This window comes from Hirundo rustica, chromosome 8 (assembly GCF_015227805.2).
Source record: "Hirundo rustica isolate bHirRus1 chromosome 8, bHirRus1.pri.v3, whole genome shotgun sequence".
NCBI classification, from domain to species: domain Eukaryota; kingdom Metazoa; phylum Chordata; class Aves; order Passeriformes; family Hirundinidae; genus Hirundo; species Hirundo rustica.
In genome coordinates, this window is record NC_053457.1 from 31,598,909 (window position 1) to 31,620,979 (window position 22,071).

General features: G+C 44.9%; 1 protein-coding gene across 1 annotated transcript in view; it reads left to right on the plus strand.

The window, feature by feature from the left end:
- The window catches only part of TACC2 (transforming acidic coiled-coil containing protein 2), a 129,010-nt gene that overhangs the window by 56,742 nt on the left and 50,197 nt on the right, over positions 1-22,071 (plus strand). Inside the window, 1 exon segment of the mRNA XM_040071005.2 lies at positions 3,662-3,790. Within this exon segment, the coding sequence (XP_039926939.1) occupies positions 3,662-3,790 (129 nt within the window).

Sequence of the window (22,071 nt, forward strand, 5' to 3'; positions counted from 1 at the left end):
GTGCCTATATAAAAGCCTACCTGTTCTCCTTCACCTGAATTTCTTGTCCAGGCTGTTGTCACTTGCCAGCTTCTCTGTGAGCCCTGCAGAGGGGTTCCCTGCTGTCCCAGCAGTAGAAAACCCAGAGGCTGCCACTGTTCCCACCCCCAGGTGGCAGCTGGTTGGCAGAAGAGGGCTTAAATCAGTGCAGCTGCCCCCCTGCTTTAACTCCTGTGTGTTCAGTGATGGAGCTCTGCTGACTTCCCTGGGGTTTGGTCTTGAGCTGATGAAAGTATTAAAACACGTGGGATTATGCTCACAGGCAGGATCAGTAATAGCAGGACTGCGCTTTTCTTAGCCAAGGGAAGAGCCTCAGTGATGTTTGTTCTTTCGTGTCATTGCCTTCTCTGTCATTAACAATTCACCTGTGTGTGGAGCAGATCATTGCCCATATAAGCAAGATAATGTTATTAAAGTCTCTGCTTTTTTGGCATGTTATGTAGAAGCACTGCCCCACTGCATTTCAGTGTGACTGGATACAATTCTCTAATGCACACACATGTGATGTCTCTGCTGCCTACTGGGCACCTCTGCAAAATGGAAATGTTACAGAGGCTCCTGAATGCCATGCTGTTATTCCAGTCTGTCTGCAGTAAGGTGCAATCATAAAGTGTTGTCCCCCAAAAATATTAAGTTGACGACTAAATTAGCTTTTGTTTCCGTGTGTTTCCCCATCAGGGGTGCCACATAATGCAGACGGTGTGCACTTTTGACCGGGGAAAAATAATGGTGCATATATGATGGGGGTTAGTTTGTGCTAAATGCCTTCCAGATGGCAGGGCAGAGTAAGAGATCAGGTTGTCCCTCCATCTGTCCAGTCAGGAAACTCTGTCTTTGTTTTGCTTCTTGAGGGTGACCGACTGCCAGCCTCCTGCTGATACCGTATTGATCAAGGACAACATGCTATCATCTGCTCTCCCTAAGTAAGATTTTATTTACTCCATCTGCAGAGAAGTGCTGTGAAAAGAATTAGGTAAAAAGTTCATCAGCAGTTCTGCCAGGCATTTTTGTTTAGCAGTGAAAGGCCAAGTCTGCTCTGATTTGCCAGTACATGTTGCACTAGGAGAAGTTTTGGCCAGGCACAGCTTTTTCTTTACTCTGCAGGTGCAGAGTTGTATGAGGAGTGTTTGGATTGGAAAGGTAGAGAAGGCAAAGAGGAGCCCTGTCTGTACAAGACCACAGCTTAGCTGGGCTCTGGGTTAGAGGTGTGAAACACTTCTGAGCTGTGTCTGTCTGTTCCCTGCAACTTCCCTCCTGGCTTGTAGGGGAGAAAACCCCAAACCTGCAAATGCCCAGGAAAAAATGACAGCCCAGAAGGCACTTGCTGCGTGTGTTTAGGGCTGTAGTTAATGTTGGCAGCAGAAGCAGGCAGGAGTACCCATGTTTGTGCACACAGATAGCCAGAAAATGATTTTTGAGGTTTACTTATAAGAGATGGTGTTTGAAGGTGCTCATTTTCTAATCAGCTTGACTCCACAGGATAAATAGCGGTCAATGTATAGTTTATTGTGCTCTGAGAAGACTTGGGCCTTTTGGGAGTATTCTTCCTGCAACCATTAAAAAAATACTGGTTGAGGAAAATTTTTAATGGAAAATCTTGTTTTAATAAGAGCTGTGGAGAGGTTTTAATGGAATCACTTCATGTCTGAGGTGATAAAAGTGCCATGAGTTGACACGTGGACTCCAGTTGATGCAGTGCTAGGCTGGAGAGTTCAGAGTGGACAGAAAGTTTGTATTTTGGACAGGGTTGCTGTTCTGTGCTGCCCTGCCTCAGTTTGTGCAGTCTGTCAGAGCAGGAGGAGAAGTGCACGCAGGGCTTTGGGAAGGATGGGGAGCAGAGCTTTCCTAGAAATCCTCGTGTGTTTATGGCAAGCTTTGCTTTAGTGTTGGGAACAGCACTTGTTAGTCAGAGTATCTCTGAAAATGGTTCCATTTGATGGGGGAAGCTGAAGGGCTGCAGGTGATGATCATTTGGTGTGAAGAGTGTGGGTGAAACAGGTGCTGCTAAGACTGGGACAGTTCTGTATGTCCATAACACCGGGGCCATAACTTATGTGCCTTTGGTGCTGGTTTGGCTGGGCCCTCTTGTGAATTGTTCGGGTTCTGCAACTCGTTGTTTGCTCTCCAAACAGATGTTCAGCATTCACTTATTTTTAGCAGCTCACTTTTTTTTTTTTTTTCTCTGCTTTAAAAAATCTTACTTTCGCTGCTCTCCGTGTGCCCCTATATAGTCACAGCGCCTTGGTATAGAGGGGATGCTGTTACTATATTAGTACAGAGACATTTTTAGTCACGGACAAAGGCCTTTGCATGAAAAAGGAAACAGCCTTTTTAATCATCATTTATTTATCTGCTTGTATTAACTTGATGGGGCTGAAAATTTTGGGTGTTTGTGTCAGCATCAGGCCAATTTGGAGAAACAGAAGGAGGGAAGGGAAGGAGTGAGGAAAGCAGAGATAATTTCTTAGAAGAAATATCTGGTTAATTGTCCCCAATGGCACAAAGCAGCTTTGTGGATATAAGCTAATCAAGGTAAACCACACTCACAAAGAGTAACTGAGTGGACAAGCACTTTGGGAAATGGCTGTTCTCGTGCTCCTGTGTATTGTGACTAAAGTTAGGGATGTGCTTTAGGCTTGTCCTCTCTTTGTGCACCCAAGAAGGGAACAGCCTGTCCCTGGACCTTACTAACTCTTCATCAGCAACACAATTTAATCTGCCGCCTACAGTTCCAGTGTAATTACTGGGGGAAGAGGAGAGAAAATTTTAAAAGGTATGACTAAGATAGCTGTTTATATTTAGTTCAGGAAACCTGTAAGAAGCTTCTCAGCCACGTCCTGTTCCCATCAGCATTTGTGTCTGTGTCTGTGTCTGTGGCAGCAGCAGGAGGGGAGGCTGTTGTGTGTGGCTGCTACCCCAGGATATTTGTGTCCCTCTGGTGTGTCTGAAGTGTCCTGGAAGGGACAGTGTGGTGTGACAAGACCTTAAACTGCTCCTGCTTTTGAGACACGGAGTCCCTGGTTATTGAGTTCCTTTTCTGCCAGTGCTTTAATGAGTGTGGCTGAGGGCAGGGGGAGTGGTGTGGTACTGCCCTGCTCCTGAGCTTTGCTGAGCAGAGGGACTTGACATTCGTGTAATGAGTTCTGGGATTACTGTGTTTAGCTTTACAGCCTAGGGAGAGCTTTTAAAGTAAGAGAATGTTTTAGTCCCAGACTTTAGGGATTTTTTCTAGAACACAAATTGCATAATCGAATGTTTATGTTGTACAGTGAAGGGGCTGTGTGAGAACAGCAAAGGAGTCATTAGTGGTTTGTTTATTTATTTATAACACTGATTTCATATAGAGTTAAACTCCTCTGGCACTTAATGTTATGGTCTATAAGAGCTGTCAAGACTTTGCAGTATTACTGATTGTGTGGTCAGCTGAGAAGTTAAGTGAAATAATGTTTGTAGGAAGGAGTAATTGGTGGGAGGTGGGAGGGAGAGGGAATTCGGGAGGGGGTGATGTGCTCCTTACAGCTCCATGTAGATCCAGCCAGAGTTCATCCTGTAAAAAGACTTCATTAAAGCTTCATGGGCATTTCTGAAATCTGTCAGCTTATTTTTAATATTTGTTTTGCAGCACTTCCAAGCCTGATAGCTGCAGAGTAGTTGATAACCACGTTTCTGAGGATGTGCCTTTGGCTGTGGCCCCTGGTGATGTAGAGCTGCCTGCTCAAGAAACCAAAGGTTTCACAAGGGAAAAGAAAAGGTATCGTGTGATTTCAATTGTTACAAGACTTTTCCACGTCTTTACATCTTTTGCTTAAGAAATGTTACTAGTGTGAAGGAGGCTGACTAAGTTTGACAGGTGTTTTGTCTAGGTTATATGAACACTTTGCTGCTAGATTTTGAGTCCAAATGTTAGATTTATCAAGACCTGGCTAATCCATGTATTTACTCCAAAGTTCCAGAAGAGGGAGCTTGGGCTACACTGGTTATTACTATGCTGATCTTTCCTTCTGTTTTTAAACTGTTATTTTTTTAGGATTTTTCCTCCGATATTTTCCTTTCTTGAAGTTAAAGCTTGTTGTTTTGTTTTGTTTCTGGGTGTGAAACTGTGCAACATCAGGTCCTGTTTAAGAGGACTGATCTTTTCCCTTCAGATGTTGCCAGCAACTTCCCCACCCCACACCTGATTTGCATTGTCACCGTCAGTAGTGAAGGAAGAAGCTTTTCAGCTTGGTTTCACTCTTGCTGAATAAATGTTACCTTGATTTCAGAGTTAAACGTTTCACTGCCTCAGATTGACGCTGATTGTTGCCGCAGTGTTTGGTAGGTGGTCCAGCACATTTTTTGCTTTCAGAACTCCTAAACTGAGACTCATAGAATGATTTGGGTTGGAAGGAACCTTAAAGATCATGTCCCAACCATCCCGTCTCAAATATAGTTGAGACACGTGCTTGGATATTCCTGTCAGAGCTTCAGCTGGTGCCCGTCTGAGGGTGATTAACCAGTCTGCTCTTGAGGCTCAGCAATCAAGGCCTGCCCTTATTGTGACATCTATTAATGGAAAAGGTCACGGCACAGCTGAGAATATGAAACGGGCACTCCCTGGAGAGCAGCATTCTCCACCCCACCGATACAGACTGGCAGCTTGTGACAAGAGGGATACGAGGCAGGAGACGCCGCAGGAAATACAGTTGTGCCACTACAGCTCTGTTCAGAAATGTCAAAAGATGCTGCTGTCAGCAGGAGGGTGCTCTGAATTATGAATGAAAACGTACACAATGGATGTGTTCTGCTGTGGAACAGTGCACAAATAGCTATTAGCTGCTGAAGAAACTATCGACTGTAGTATCTAGGAAACGTTGATTGATTATTTGTTCTAAACTCCTGATTGGTTTGATCAGAAGAATGGTGTCTTCACCTTTAGTGTATGTGCTGCTGAAGCACAGTTAGGCCAAGTCTTTGTAGTTCTTCTCCGTGACACTGCAGTGCACCAACCTGTGTGCCATTGACGGAGAACAGAAGTTTTTTGCACCAGTATGCAATTTCTGTCATCTGGAGAGGATTTTCTGAATTGAAGGGCAGATACAATGCTTATCCTCTAAAAAATGGAGGAAAAATGTGTAGGTGAGTTTTTCAGTTGGAAAATACTCACCCTGAGATGTTGGCTCTTTCCAGAGAATCATCCAAAATTGTTTGAACTTCACAGATACCCTGAATTTCTGGGAGTGCTGTAGTGCAGTCACAAATGACTGTTGTTTACAAATTCAAATTGGAACCACTAAAGCATGGAGGTTTGCTTTTCGTTTTCACTAGAATTCAGCTTCAAGGACTGGAGAAATAACTTTAGAGCCCTTCAGGCAAGCAGAGCTGCTATGCTTACCTATTTAAATTGGCTCGTGCCTCTGAAGTTTCTGTTTTGTTTTGAGATTGATGTAGTGTGTTTAATAATGTAAACATCTGTGTGTGCATAAGAAAATCTTGGTCTTGGACGCTTCTAGAGATGGGAAGTCCACAGCCTCTTTGGGTAACATGTTGTATAAGTAGAGTTTCTTGATGCAGAGTCAAAATGCAGCCTAGGATGTCAGCAGCCCCAATGTGCACTCCCAGCATCCTCATTATGCCTTGAGAATAGTGATCCTGTCACCCACAGCTTCATTCTCCAAAGTTGAACTGGTGTGTTTGTATCTTAATGGAAATTAAGATGACATAGAGGTGAGAATTAGAGTTGTCTATGTGACAAAAAAAAAAATCAATATTTTGGTTTTGAAAAGCAAAACTATTACTTGTCCAAACAGCTGTCTGCTGTTGTGATCAGCCCTTCATGTAAATGCTTCTGAGGCTACCTTGCATTTTTATGTGATTCCTGTGTATCGAGTCAAATCAGCCATGGAAAATAACAGCCTGCAAATTGGGTTGTGTTTCATTTTGTCACATTGGTGGCAAGTGTCTGGCAAGGTGCTGAACTTGTGCAACTGCTGGGCCACTGTGGGATTTTCTGCAAAGTGGATCCTTGAGGCATTGCAGTCTCTTCTATGATTATGATGGTCACATTCTGAACTGTGTCACAGACACTTCATGATTTGAGAGGAGTGCTGAAATATTGCTGGAGAGCAGCTGATTCTTTATGGAAGCCCTGTAGACAGAGCTGGAAAGTCTCTGAGAAGCTGATCCATCCCTTTGTCCTGTGAGGAGGAGAGATGGATCTGATTTGTTTGGGAGAACAATGACCAAGTGCTGGATTTGGGCACTTCCTCTCCTATAACCTCAGTACTTGCTTTGAAAATTGCACCTGTGATGTTCTGTGTGGCTGATGGGAATGGAGAGCTGCATCCTCCTTGCTCTCAGATACCAGGTCAGTTTTCCTTCAAAAGCTAGAGCAGACTGGAGTCTGAACATCTTGAGAGACTTTGGATGGATGGGGAATGTCTGTTGATCTCTGAATCTCTGAAATTAATTTTCGTGAAATGAGCCTGGAACCAATTGGAAGCACAGCAACAAATCTCTCTGAAAGCAGAAAGTCACAACAGTGTTTGCACAAAGCTCTACTTTCTGTGTTGTTGGGTTCCAAAATGTTTCATAATGCTTCCCTGGGAGGAAGCAAAGCTGAATAATTGGTGTCAGGCAGAAAAACAGGATAAGCTTTATGACTTCTGGGTTTTATTTGCTTGATCGTGTGTTGAAAACAAGTTTTCTCCTTTTGCCCACCTTCAGAGAGGCTTGGTGTAAAACAAAGGAAATAAAAATCAATGTATTGCCTTCATTTTGGACTGACACTGATAATCCTAGACTGAGTTGCTTTTAATGATGTATTCAAAACCAAGGAGGGATTAAATGGGATTCAAAAATTCAAGGTTTTTTCCCTTGAGTGAATTTAACCCTTTTGAAAGGAACATGTTACAGCATTTAAGTTTACAAATGCACTGAGCAAGGAAGAGATGAGAAGTACAAGTGAGAGATACAAATGCCTCTATTTCTTTCCAAAATGTGGAGCTTGCAGGTTTTTTAGGTTTTGGGGATTTTCTGGGGCGGAAGGAATGTGTAGTTTTGTGGGGTTTGTATTTGGATAATAGTAGTGTGTGTCTGGACTGTCTGGTGCACAAGTGAAGTGAGGCTTTTTTTAGGATAGCAAGAGATAGAAGGCATTGAAATGAAGTTGTTTAATTTTTGTAAAGCAAACCCAGGGATTTTTGTTGAGGCTTTGTGGCTGATACCATGAAAAGCATTTACCATCTCCTGGAAAACAGCATAAGAAATAGATACCTTCCACATAACCAGCCAGCCTGTAAAAAAATGGACAGGGATGAGCCACAGTGCTGCTCTTCATCCATTTCCACCATTCCAGGTTTTTAAAGGAGATTGTGTCCTGAGTGGTGTGTTCAGTGCTGCTCAGCCCCAGGCAGGAGGATGCTTTGTGTAGATGTCTTCAATTTATTACTAATACATCAAATTTAGGGTGTCTGCTGTGTTTCAAGCCCAGAACATTGTGGATTAAGTGCATGTTCTTGTAGCTGGCTGTGGGACTGGTGCGGTGGGGTTATCTGGGTGAGCCCACGATGTGGGGGGACAATCCTGTGTGTGTGCCCAGAGATACCCATGGTGTGTGCTGGCTGGGACAGCTTCCATCGGCCAGCAGCAGTTCCACAAGCAGCTGCCAGCAGCTCCAGTTTTAAAAGGCAAGGCATTCATGGGTGCTTGACACAAGTGGGAAGTGTCACCTGTTTTCTGACCACGTGCTGGGTGGGAATTTGGGCTCTCTGGGGTGTTCTGCCTGCAGGTTTGCTCAAAGAGAGCAATTACTTGTGTGTCTTGTAAAGCTGCTCTCAGTCTGAGGCGGTGGTCAAAAGGGTGATGGATGCCCTCTGCTTGCCTGTTATTCCTGTGTATTTTACAGGTTCCCTCAGGCGATTTATGGTAATTTCCTTGCTGGTAGAACAGGTTCAGCAGCACGAGAATGAGTATGTCATTACACTAATTAAACCATCCACAAGGAGTTCTAGAACGGCGCTGATCGTTCTGCATCCTGCAGAAACCATGGCAGTACGTGTTCAGAAATTGCACAGCTGCCTCGGGATGCTGTTCTTTGGCGCTGTGGTGCGCACAGTGACAGCTCCTGACACTGCCAGCAGGGTGGAGGACTCCTATGGGATCACCTCTTGTCCTACAGCAGGTAATACATGGGCTAAAACCATCATCAGGTGTATTTTGTATTTCACCGTAATCGCTATTATGCTAAAATGTGGCATGTGCTGTGTCTCCGATGCTAACTCTTCTGAAAACAAAAGCTTAAAGAAACCATTGAAACATGCTAGACATACTTCAGACCACTTTTGTGTTAGCTCTGATGAAATCAAATTGAACCTGTAAGCTGACTTCTTCAAGGCCACCCATCCTTAGCAGCCACAGCAAAGCGTGGCACCAGAGGGGGAATACTGCTCTCGTCTGCCTTCTTCATCCTGCATTTTCATAATCTAATTCTTTACTTGGGCCCTGAGGCCAGGAGGCCTTTGGGTTCTGCTTGCTGAAATCTCTTGCAGCAAGGTGCTGTGGGAGAGCATTACCAGCGCTGATCTTGTCAGCTGAGGGCAGCTGCGTGAAAGCCCCTAAAAATGTCAGTCCCCTCCTGGCATTAGGCAGCTCCTTTCCTAACAAGCCTGGCTCCAGCTGCTCTGGGGATTTTACACCTCAGGATGTTCAGAGACTTAGAAAGAAGCGTGGAAGCAAGATGAGCTCCTGTCGTTCGGTGCTTTTACAATTCTGGTGTTTGCAAATGTCAACAGAATTTGGGCATTTGGCTCGTGGGCACGCTCTGCAGAGGCATATTCAGCAGTGAAGCAAACTCCCTCCTTTGGTGTGGTGATGCTTGTGGTCCCAGTCTGAAACCCACGCCAGAAATTTGGTAAATAGGAATTCAAAGTTTTCTTTGTGATCCAAAGAATTCAGGCCTGGCTCTTACAGCAGTAGCATGACAGAGCCCAAAATCCAAAACGGAAGAATCTGTGCCTTGGCGGGAGGGGAAAGCAAAGGAGCAAATGAGAGAGCAGAGGCTGCAGCAAGTGAGGGGTGAGCTCTGCACAGGGGTTTGGCTGCCCTGACCCCAAACTCGTGTCAGAGCCCTCGCTCCTTCACCACGTCCCACACAGCCAGGGGGAGCAAGGGGGGAAGCACCCACACCTGGGGCTCTGCTCAGCTCCTGCAAACCTCCTCTCCCCCTTGGTGTGGCTCCTGAATTTCACAGCGGGCTTTGGAATAAACGTGGAATCTTGTGGGGTGTGCGGTTCTCACGTTGCCGATCGTAATTCACTGCCGGCCTCTGAAAGCCTGGAGCCCCCCCGGCGCCCTGAGCAGGGCCCCTTTTGTTATCTGTCCTCTGGGTTTCCCATGCTGCAAATTGCAATGGCTAAGCAGGCATCTTGCTTATTCATAATTCTTAATGCCATTAATCTCACTTGCAATTTAGATTAAGCAGTGACCTTAGCAACCAAGCGGTGATCAGTGGGCAGGGGCCACAATTATTTAATTTTTTTCCTTTCCTTCCTTCCCTTGCCCTCCTTTTCCCCCCCCTCCTTTCCCCCCCCTCTCCTCTTTCCCCCCCCTCTCCTTTTTCCCCCCCCTCGCCTTTTTCCCCCCCCTCTCCTTTTGCCCCCCCCTCTCCTTTTCCCCCCCCCCTCCTTTTTCCCCCCCCCCTCTCCTTTGTCCCCCCCCCTCTCCTTTTTCCCCCCCCCTCCTTTTTCCCCCCCCCTCTCCTTTTTCCCCCCCCCCTCTCCTTTTTCCCCCCCCCCTCCTTTTTCCCCCCCCCTCTCCTTTTGCCCCCCCTCTCCTTTTTCCCCCCCCTCTCCTTTTTTCCTCCCCCCCCTCTCCTTTTTTTCCCCCCCCTCTCCTTTTTTCCCCCCCCTCTCCTTTTTTCCCCCCCTCATCCTTTTTTCCCCCCCCTCTCCTTTTTTCCCCCCCCTCTCCTTTTTTCCCCCTCCTCTCCTTTTTTCCCCCTCCTCTCCTTTTTTCCCCCTCCTCTCCTTTTTTCCCCCTCCTCTCCTTTTTTCCCCCCCCTCTCTCCTTTTTCCCCCCCAAACCAACAAACCCATGGTGTCAATCCAAAGGTCTGTCATTCTCCATGTAGGGTTGAATTTCTGATTTACCTGTACTGGAATGGAATTAAGCTGAGGATAACTGGATTTTAGAAAGATGGCAATAAATGTATCTTTAAATGGCTAATTGTGGACTGTAATAATATCTCAACTGTAGCATGGCCATATACTGCAGTACATGACTATTTATTAGGCACTGCTATTAGGCACCTTTCACTGGTTTTTGCCAGTATACCAGAATGGGATAAATTTGTCACACAGTTCAGCTCATATTTTGTACTAGTTCTTTTATTTGTAGCACAAAGATGCTCATAAAATTAAGGGAAAGAAAGAAAGAAAGAAAAGAAATTTGCCTTTGTTTTACTGTTCTTGCTAGCTGGTAGCAGCAAGGGGTCACAGCCTGGCCATCCAGGAGATGGTTTGTGTTATCATCTTTCAAAATAATAAAGAATGTTAATTTTAAATTGTTGCCTGTTCACATACAATACTGTGGTGTCCTGGTTTTGGCTGGAATGGAGTTAATTCTCTTCTATTCCCTGAAGCAAAAAAAAAAGAAAAAAATTAATCGCACCTCTGGAGACAAAGATTGAAAATGGGTTTGGTTGGGTTTCTGTGCTCAGCTGTGACTTTCTAAAGGAGGTAACGACAGCACCAGTGTTAAATGTTGTCCCTGCCCCACAGCAGTGCAGGTGGTGAGCTGGAGTTTGGCTGGGGAAAAAAAAATACATGATGAATGTGGTCTCACAGAGATTCCTTGTGGCACATCTCTGGGCATGATGTGGGATTGGAGTCAACAAGAAAAAATGGGAAGAACCAAAGGAAGGGTAGAAAATGCCTTGTAGTCTTTCAGCAGCAACTTCAGCTCCTTGAGAAGGAATTTTAAGTGACTCTCCTCTAGGGAAGTGGAAATTGTAAGATATATCCTCTCTTGCTCTCTACGAAAGGGAGATGAGACTAAGGAGCAAAAGTCTGGCTAGAGGAGCAAGAAAGTCAGATTTGTAGAATAAAAACAAAGCAAAGGGAAATAAAGGTGTGCCAGGACTGGCAGAATGCGTGGTGAGCAAAGAAGCACAGAAATACACACAACACGTCTGGGCTTGTGCAGCCTGTAATGAGGAATTGCTTGAATTCTTGAAAAGCCTGTCAGCAGCGTGCTGTATAACCCTTAGATATAACCCTCCCCTGGCACGGGTTTGCTTTGCCACTCTGTCCATACAGATATTTTCAAGCACTTTGGTCCTTTTAGTCCTTTAGGAAAGATGTTGCTGTTCCTTAGCAGTCTGGTATTGTGGATAGCCTTGCTGTGAACCCTTTAATTCCAGGCAGCCTACAAATAAGAGAGGCTTGGGTGGTGAAAGCTTCTTCCCAAGCTGAATTCAAGGCTTTGGGGTCCAAAGGCAGTGTCATTAAAAAAAAATAAAAATATATATATATATAATTGAGAGGGAGAATTTTGTTTAAACAGTAATTTGTTTTTTAAAATATTTCCCCATCTTTTGTTTGTGGGGTTTTTCAGTGTGTGGGGTTTTTTGTTTTGTTTTGGGTTTTTTGGAGGGATTTTTTTGTTGGTTGGTTGGTTGTTTTTTTTAAGGAAATACTGTTCCTTAGAGTTGTGGCAGCAGCATTCAGATACCAGAGAAATCCCTTTTTGCCTGGGATGTTTGGTTTTGCTCTGTCTTTGCATTTTCTTTTCTTTGGTGCGTGCTTCTGCACAGTACCTCAATAATGCATTGCAGATAGGAGGTACAGCTTAATATTCACTGCTCCTTCCCTCGGGAATTGATGTGTGAGGGAGGCTTTTCTTTGGGCAGGCTCTTTGATGTTCTCTGTGTGTGTATGTGTGGTCATGTTTATAACTTGTGTAAATGCCTGGCACGATGGACACTGAAGCCAAGAGCAAAGAAACAGAACATAAATTCAGTATCTCAAGCCTTGTCATGGCCCTGCTCAGCAGTGGTTTTTGATGGAAGCCAAATATTTCCAATTGGGTGCAAGTGACCGAAGTTTGGATTTATATATAAACATGAAATGGAATAAGACCAAATATTTAGGAGTCTGTAGAGTGTTTTAAACAACTAATCAGTGGACATTCAGTTTGAATAAAACATTAATTTAGTAGAGGCCAAAATATGGCTCTTGCTTAAATGGGTGAAAGAGGCAGAGAAAATGATTAATTTTAAAGGATGGTACTGAATACTTAAATAGGCTTTTCAGCAGTGGGATCACAATAAGTTGTTACATGGCTTTTCATCCCTAGGCTGAAGTGCCTACGGCATCTTTAAATCCTTTGAAGCTACAACGGGATTTTTTTTTTTTTCTTTTTTTTTTTTTCTTTTTGAGCTACATCCGTGTGTTTTTAAGGTTCCAGAGAAGTTCTTACAAAATGCATTCAGGGTGTCAACGCAGTTCTTATATTTTTAAAAGCCCGCACTAAATTGAGTGCTAAGCTGCTGCTTCTTGGCAGGCCTGAAGGGTGAACTGGGGCCAGGCAGGAGAGCTAGAGCTCCTCTCATCTGAGGTATTTCTTACCAGTCAGGATGGGCTGCACCTTGGTAGTGTAACAGATTTCATGGCCAAATCAGAAGTAAATCTACATTTTGGCCTCTTGGAGGGGTTGGCCACAGACACCAGTTTAGTGTTTGTTTTTGCATCCCATAGGCAGCAAACTCTCTCTCTCTGGTCCAAGGCTCAGTTACAGCACGCGTTTTTTTGAAAGGCCATGGCCATCAGGAGTTCAGATTGCTGTAGCTGAGCTGCTTGGATGGTTCTTTTTCAGAGGGAAGAGTGCAATCCTGTCCTCTTTATGAGCAGGAGAAGCTCAGTGCCGGTGAGCTGTCCTCTGGTGAGTCTCTGAGTTGTGCTGTGAGCTGTGCACAAGAACTGGGGGGAGAGGGAGGGGAGAAGGAGACAGTGCCTTGCTTGTGACACCCCTCACCATAACCCAGAGCCCCCTGTACCTCAGAAAGAATGTGCAAAGTGGCCAGGACCACAGCTGGGCTCCAAAGGCTGAAGCCCTTCGTCCTGCAGGTTTGCCAAGACCTGCGTTTCTAGTGCAATTCAAATGTGCATTGCATAGAAACATTGGAGAATGGAAAAAAAACCCTCCACTGTACAGCTCCTGAAAGGACCATGCTGCCTCAGAATAGGATTCAGTCCCAGCCTTCTTTTATTAGGGCTTTGTTTATTTAATACATGGACATGTGAAATGTGAAGGAGTTGACACAGGAATTTTAAGTGTACTCTTTGCACTTGTTAGGAGTATCCCTGTTTTCCTCACTGTCAGGACAGTGTCCCTGTTTCCCTCTCTGCCAGGACAAACAGTGCCTGTGTTCTCCCTCTTGGTTTCCAGGTACCCGGTAGGGCTTTACTTAATTTGGTGTTTGCCTTTCTAGGGGTTTTTATTTCTCTGAGTCTTCCTTTTTCTCTGTAACGAATGAAATCCAGCAGGGAGCTGTTATGATATTCAATATTATGGTAGGTAGGGCTGGTACCCTGAAGTGAAGCTGAGCTGTAACCTCAGCCTAACGGGGACTCTGGATACCGACATGTAATTTCAGTCTGTTGGCCAGTTCCATTGATTTCCCATACTGGATGGAAATCCTGGAGTTATTAACCATTTCAAATCTACTGCCAAAGAGTATATAGGACATTTTCATACACTTTATTCACTTTCTGTGTGTTCCTTACTTGTGAATGGCAGAGGGTGTAGTGAGCTGCCACCACCTTGGCGAGGGAGGATCAGGGCTGAGCACTACTGCAGAGTTTGGGGGTCACTTGTGGCTCAGGCACCCAGCCCTGCTCCAGAAGTTCTGGAGCTCTGTCCCTGAGTGAGGCAGTGCTGCTGCTTCTCTGGTGGACTTGGGATGAGTCTTGAGCAATGAGATGCTCAAAATGAGGGTTTTAGAAATGAGGGTTTGGCTTTTCTCAGAAACAAAACAATCCCAAAATTATAACTGGCTTGAAAGCTTGTGGCTGAACAAAGTGCTGGCTCACAGGCGTTCCCCCATAGTTCAAAAAAAGTAGGGAAAAGAAAAATGTTATTCATCTTGATACTGTTCATAAAACAGAGTTAAATTTTAGGCAGCCTCTGGAAATGGAAAGTCCTTAATCTTCACTGAATATCCTTGTTTCCTCTTATCTCAAGATCAATTTGTTGTGGTTGCACCCAGAGAATCAGAACCATGTATTCAGCAGTCATTCTCCTGTCAAGCAAGAAAACCCAACTAGATTTCCATTAATGCAAGCAGAGGAAAAAAAATCCCGAAACTGTTGAAAGTGTGAGCCTAATGAGGAACCCACTAGAGCATAAAAGCTGTGCTGTGATAGGTGCTTGGAAGTCAGTGCATTTTAGTATTTTTGTTAAATTTATCTGATCCTTTTGACCCCTCCGCCCTGTGATGTATCCAGAATTGTTACATAGCTTCAAGCCATTTGTATCCCTAGAGTTTAATTCCTGGTACAGACAGCAGTGCAACTGATTTTTTTTTTTCCCCCTTTCTGCTTTAATGATGTGAAACACGGCTTTTATGTGAATCATCTGTTATTTGCCAGCGCCAGGGATGCGGAGAACGATGGTGCCCATCCTTTTCAGCCTCTTAGAATTCCCAGTGCGCTGGTACCTCCTCGATGGCAAAAGGATAAGCTGATTTGTAGGGTTTGGAATGCCGTACTTTCTGGTCTTAAAGATCCTCCCCACCTCTATTAAGCATCACCCAGCAAGGGGGTCTGTGCAGGCAGGAGCGGAATGGTTAAAGTGCCCCAGTGTTGGATGGAGCTGCTCCCACTTTGGCTTGTTTACCTTGGCTGCTCATGATATTCTCCCTACGTTCCTCACGGAAGGTTCCATTTTTTTTCTCGCAAGAGGGATGAGCTGGTTTGTGAAACGAAAAGAAAGCAGGCGTTCTGCTTTATTAACCCCGTGTGCCAGCGTCCCGATGCGCACAGCTCGCCGGTGCGGAGGGGGAGATGTGTGCGCGGCACCCAGTGCACACGTGCATTTGCATTTCAAATCGGCTGAGTCAACACAGTATAATGGTCCTGCCTGTAGGTCCTTAGAGAGCCACAGTAGCTGACAATGTGTGCTTAAAGGGAGGGTCTGCTTTTCTTCGTCTTCTTCTTCTTTTTTTTTTTTTATTTTTCTTTTTTTTTTAAAGCCAGTTTCCATAGCCAATAGTACCGTTCCAGGCGCCTGCACCGGAGCTGTTTGGACCGCTGCTGCTTAGCAGATGATTACCCTGTCACAGCAGCCGGGATTTCTTTCTATTTTATAAAATACCGTTCATCTGGACAGAAAAACAAAAACAAACAAAACCAAAAAACCAAACAACCCCCAAACCAAACAACGACCCACCGCCCAAACTGGCAGCAGTTCAGAGGAGAGAAGCTGCCGAAGTGTTCCTGCCTGTGCTGCCACTGATGCGAGCAGCTGTTTCCATCTGCACTGCAGCACCGCAGCCTCCACAGAGCCGGAGCTGCCGGGGCTGCTCGCCGGGGGGATTCCGGAGGAAGCCGGCCTTGCTGTCGCCTAGCCCCGAGCCCAGGGCACGCTGAGGATGGGAGGCTCGCAGTCCCTGCAGCAGGCACAGACAGCCGGCCTGGTCCGGGAGCCGTCTGAGGCCATGTAAGTGCGGGTCCCTTGGCTGTCCGCAGCCCGGGCGCTGCGTTCGGGGTGTCTGAGGCCTTTGTTCGGTGCCGGCGCAGCGCCGGGCTCTGGCGGGGTGTGGGTGAGGTTTGCGCCCTGTGCCCGGGCACCTCGGTGGCCGTGCGTGCGGCGCTGCCTGCCCAGCCATGTGCTTTGTCTTTCCGTGTTTTCGGGTGCATGATCGATCAAACGCAATGACCGTTCGCAGCGAACAAAAAGCCAGCCCCTTCCCCCTTCCCCGAGCCCACCGCCACCTCCGCGTTCGCGGTTTTGAATGCGCAGCGTGGAGCTCCCGCTTCGCCCTGCTTTTATTTCCAGGGCTTCTTTCTTGCTCTTCTCTGCACGGATACCGTGTTTCAGGTCACATCAGCCTGGTCACATCCATCCCTGTCACGGTGTTATAGCCTCTGCTGAAGCATAAGCAAGGTGTCCTTAGATCTCTCCTCACCGGAGGCCGGCTCGGGAAGATCGGCTGGGGGAAGGAGGAAAAAAGAGACAATTCGTGCTTGGTCAGAGCGAGTTAGCACTTTTCTGGCTGGTTAAATCATACATAAAAGTGCAGAGACGTGTGTGTGCATGCAGGAGTAGCAGGATCGTTCATTTCCCATTTGTAAATAGGATTTTGTAGTTTATTGGTAGAGGATTTATCAGTTTATTTAGCCAACAGTCTTTTCTCCTTAACCCTCCACCCGAGGCTGGTAAGGTGGAATGCTAGAGCGTGGTCCTTACCTCTGAATGGATTTTAGAAGGACTGCCTTGTCTCCTTTTGTCATTACAGTTATATAAATCACATTTATCTTAACATATCTGATTAGTGTTCATTACTGAATATGTATTTTGGTAAGTTTTAGGTATTTATCCATTAGGGCTAGTCTGCAAACTAACCTCTTTCAATTATTTTTGTTTAATGTAATGTGTGCTTGTTGAGGTAGCTCTGATTATGATTGAGGCATCATTTGTATGTTTGAGATAAGTGCTTCAGAGCCATTGGGGAATGATAGAGCAGTAACTGATAGTTCTGCCTCTGTAATAGGCCTTACAAGTAGGTATCTGCTCCCTATTGTCGTATTCCAGTATATCAGCAGATAGCTTTGCTTGACAGTGTCTTCTTATATTTGTAAGATACAGGCCTAACAGCATTTCTGCATCCTTTGTTCTTTGGATGTATAGCCTCATCAATTAATATTTTTTTCCCCTCTAGTTCCGTCTGACATTCCTATAAAAAGCATCTGTTTCAATAATATGGTGGAATAAATGGATGCCTCATTGTTTTTAAAGCACTGCAGATTATGTTTTCGTCTGCGCACACTGCTGTTGATTTTTAACAGTGGTCCAAGGACCGGGCAATAAAAGACATATTGCTAAACACAGGGTTCAGGATTTTTATCTCCAATTTTCACAGCCCTTTAAGAATGCATTCTGTTGGATGAACATATTGTTCAAGGTGCATATGTGTATATTTATACATTTGGGGGACACTTAAGTAAATTATATTGTCATTTCTCTCAATGGCTCCTTTTATATATAAACATACACATCTTTTGCATTAAGTCATTCCTGCAGGGTTTCAAGATGATCTTTTAAGGCCTGACATAATTAACAAATACACTTTTGGCACAGGCATCGTTCAGTAACTGTTGACGTCCTTGGGAAGAGTTTGTGGAAAGTATTACTAATCTTGTATTTAATAAATCACCAAGAGATTGTGCTGCTTTCTTCAACTAAATGCTCTTCAGAATGAGATAAGAATGGAGGTGTTTCTTTATGGGCCTATTTTATGAAACAAAAACATCCTTCTAGTATGTCACGATCATCGGTTCTGGTGAGAGGTCTTGACTTTATACCCTTATCGCTGTAACTTTTACCAATGCTTTTAAAATGAGGTTGCATTTGACTTGCTTTGCAAACATAAGCAAATTCTTTAATGGCAGTGATGGCTCAGAGGCAGAAACATCTGGCCATGTCCCAGGCAAGTTGGGCAGCTGCCCACGCAGTTCCAGCATCCCTGGAGTCATCATTTCTGCCATCAGCAGAGGCTGATTGCCCCAAGGAGAGCTGCTCCACAAAGGGAGAGCAGGGTTGGGTTTGGCTGCCCTGAGTTCATTGGAGTAGGGGTGGGGGATCATTACTGGAGTAGAATAGCGTCAAAAAAAACTACAAAGGCGAACAAATTCCTTAAATAGCTGCTGCTTTAGGAGTTCCTCCGAAGTATCCTATGGTGGGCTTCTTGATTAAACACTAGGGAAAGTTGTAGAAATAAATTGGTGTTAGAATCCGTGCTGAAAAGGTGTCTAGGTTAAGGTTTTAGAGTATATCTATGATTTGATATGCCCTTTTTGCATGCGGATGCCAGATTCCCAATTTTAATGTAAATTTGTTTCAGCCAGGATAAAAGTATTTGCAATAAACCCACTATTGATACTGACAGCCCGGGATGTTCCATCGCTCGTTGTGGGTTGTTAGCACTCGCTGGCAGCGGCCAATTGCCCTTTTATTTAAAGAAAAAAAGAAAAGTCAATTTGGAATGATAAAAAAGGGAAAGCCCAAGGGAAGTCCCTGACAATAAAAGTTAACTGCAGATGAAAGTGGGGTGGTTCAGACCTTGCTGCTGACGTTATGAGCGCTGTCATGTGCTTTGCGAATCGCAGCAGGCACCCTGGTGGTCACAGATTGAGCTCAATCAGGGGCACGTTTCCATCAGATAATAGGAGTGGGCTCTGCTGAAATAAAAGCCAGTGGCAGTGAGATGATGTTCAGCGTGCAGAGATTTGTTGGGTGCACACACACATCTGGTGACGGCGTCCTTGCGTGTGCCGGTGCTGCCCTGCTCAGGATGTGAGCAAAAATCAGCTTGCCAAGTGCTACCACCTTCATCTTGGTGCTTTTATTTGCAAGATAAATGTATTTCTGTCTCTTGGTAATGTTTTTTTTAAGTATTAGCAAACTGGAAACGTTGCTAGGGTTTTAAATGCTGGGAGCTCTTAGGCACTTGTCATCCCTGGATCGTTTTTCCTCACGAGCACGAACCACACCTTGCTTTTCTGGTCGCGTTATGGTTGCTGTCATTGCAGCAACTGGGCAGGATTTACATTCAGTGCCCATTTCTTGATCAGCCAAAGGGCTGCTGATGTGTTATTTCCTCCCATCAGGAGCTCTACGTGCTGCGTCTCTAACGTTTGCATCCCTTGCCAATCCAAGAGGAAAATGACTGAAGCCTGAGCCAGCTCCCACTGAAGTTGATGGTGAAATGCCCACTGACTTCAGTGAGAGCTGGAGCCAAGAAAGAAATTGAATGTCACTGATCATTGGTAGCAGGCCAAGACGTTGGTGTCCCAGTGGGTTGTTTTTCAATATTTCTTCTGCTGCGTGGTCTTTTGTTTGTTGGTTACTGGAGAGACTCGGGAAAATTTAAACTGGAAGAGTCTCAGCCTTCTGCACAGGAGATGTGAGCAGTTTTCTTTGGGTAAGGGTCTATAGACACATGTATTTATAAAAGTTATCGCTCCATATGTCTAAAAAAACCCTCCATGCTTGCCACCACCTATTTTTATTTTTTCTGTCTCACAAACCCGGAAGAATCCATTGTGTTGTCCTTAAAAGTTGAAAGAAATTAGTCTAGTGAAATATTTGCACAGTGTTGCATGCTCATACATAGGAAAATTGTCCAAATAAATATATATACATGAAAGAGTGGGATATATATATAAATTAGAAAATATTGAAAGAATTTGGGTCTTGGGAGGAGGGGAAGCTCCTGTTACTGAATTGATATTTAGTCTGAGTTAATCCCTTGACAGGCAGTTCTGCCTATTGTCAGCTTGTTATGGAGAAACATAAATTTGTTTTCTTCTTCCTCTTTCTGACAGCCTTCAGTGAGCATCCCCATCAATAATTAGAGGATGCTCTATCTGCTGGGTTTGTCTGCTGAGTAGGGTGAATTGCTGGAAGCCACAGGGATGTTTTACTTAAGATGTACCAGAAGTAATTCTTCAGTCAAGCTTCCCTGTCTTTCATTCCAGCCTCCCCTATTTGAGCCCAAAGGATCTCATCTCTGAAGTCAATGGCAGCGCTCCCTTTGATATGAGAGGTGGTTACATCAACCACTTCTTCTGTCACTGGAAGTAGGCAGGTCACGTTTAGACTTGAAAACAAAATGAGAAGACCCCAGCTTCCCTCACCCCTCTATTAACAAGGCACAGCACACGTCTGGCAAACCCATGTGCGCTCTAAAGCTCTCCATACGGAGTGGGGTGCCCTGTGCCATGTGTAACGGAGCCGCTGTCATCTATTATGTATTGTGACATGCAGGCAAATTGGAAAATACAAACTGACGTGAGGTGGTAAAAACATGAATGAAAAGGCATTTCCTGCACATGCATTGTGGCTGTCATTTACCAGCAGAGCTGCTTCCCCGGCTGCGTTTGCTTCTTTGCTTTTTGCTTTGCCTTGACCCAGCAGTCAGAGGAACTGATTGTTAGAATTAAATCAAAGATGCTCTTCAGCACTGTGTGTTTCAAGAGGTAATAGTCTGGGTGCTTTTAATGCTTCTCTAACAGCACCCAGAAAAGCAGTTCTGTCTCTTACAAGCACATTTCCTTTGTTTTAAGACCGTACACCTATAGTTTTTGTATTTGCTTATGTCTTGGATACCGCTTCCTTATCCATCTCTGATGCTTTGTAAGGATTTAGCTATGTATCAAGCTTCTTATGTAGTCCAGGTAAACAGGCATTTGAGTGGCAAGAGGCAGAGTTGTAATCACAGCTAGAAATTCAATGCAGTTTGCATTCTCTTGGAGAAAGTGGGTGGGTTTGCTGCAAGAAGCAAACAAGCAAATGTATTTTTTTACTGTGGAAAAAGCTAAGAAAAGAAAAGTATAATTTCTCTTCAGATCCTTAAATGCTCTGAAGCAACCATCTGAATTTAGAAGCAGGCTATGGATACCATGTTTTGTATTCTCATTAGAACCGGCTTAATGGGAAAAAAAATTGAATTAGTTTCCTTTTTCCACCACAGTCTTAAGTTTTCTTGTAAGGCAGGTTTTGGCCTGAGAGCCTTCATTGATGGTGACGCTAGATAAGATAGTGAGATCCTTCCTTGGCTCTGGAAACTAAATTGGAGTTTGCACGTGAACTGAATTTTGGTTCAAGCAACTGTGCATGTGTCTGAGACAGACCTCGGGGGAACTGTAGAGCTCTGCTTCTTGTTTGTTGCTGCCCTGCAGCATTGTTTGCTACAGCTCCTCTGCTTCGAGGAGTGATTTAGGGAATGAATGGATTCTTGAGAAATCTCTTTGAGAGGAAGAGCTGGGGCTGTTCATTCTGTTGGGGCAAATATGTAAACTTAGAGAAAATTTGTGTCCTTCCATTTTAAGCTTATTTGGTTTTGATTAATCAGAATCCTTGGAGTTTATGTCCAAATTTACACAATATGGTTTTCCTAAACAAAAGCAGGTTTTTTGTAGGGCTTAATGTAAACCAGGTTGTATCTGACACAAGGTATGGTTGCAATCACATAAGCTCCTGCTCCTTTAGAGCTTTGATTTCCTTCAACATAAAAACCTGCATTTATTGGTCTTATTAATAACAGCCCATTGCTCTCCTTAGAAATGAGTCCAGCACTGTGCCAGGAAAAGAGTTTGGTTGCTAGAGAGGAAGGATGAGCGAGGAATTCAGATCCCTTGGTTTAAGTTGCCGAGTGCAGGACCAAAGCGGGAGCTTGGCAGGGGAAGGTTCAGCACCTTGCTCCTCACCTGGCTGAGCTGTGGGCAGTGCAGCTGGGTGCCAGCTGGTGAAATGCCACTGGACATCAGGGATTTGATCTTTCCATCACACTGTGGTGCTGAGTCGGCGCTTCCTGAGCCGGGTGTTCCCACAGCACCTACGGGAAGGGATGGGATGGTTTTCCTGAGAGCTGCAGCAGCACCGAGTGTGCCCGCGGAGAGGTGAATGAGGGTAGTGGGAAACCTTCCAGAGCTGCACAGAGCTGGAGCAGCAGCAGGGGGATCTCACCCAGGATCTCACCCATCTCATGAGGCAGGAGATGGAATGAGTAGAGCCCAAGCAGAGATTTTGTTGTTGTTAAGAGGTTGAGATGTATTTTTTTTGTTCTTTGTTCCTACTGCTCGCTGGCCATGTTTCTGTCCGTGCGGCTGCTTTATGTGTTGAAGTAGAGGAATAAGGATTAGAGAGGATCTTGCAAAGTTCTTTAGGGAGGCAGTGCAGGGGCCAAAGAGGCACAGTATAGAACAGGTTGAAGGCAGAGGGTCTCTCCTCCTCTCTTTCCTTTTTAGTGAAGGTTTTCCCGCCTCTCTTCTCCAC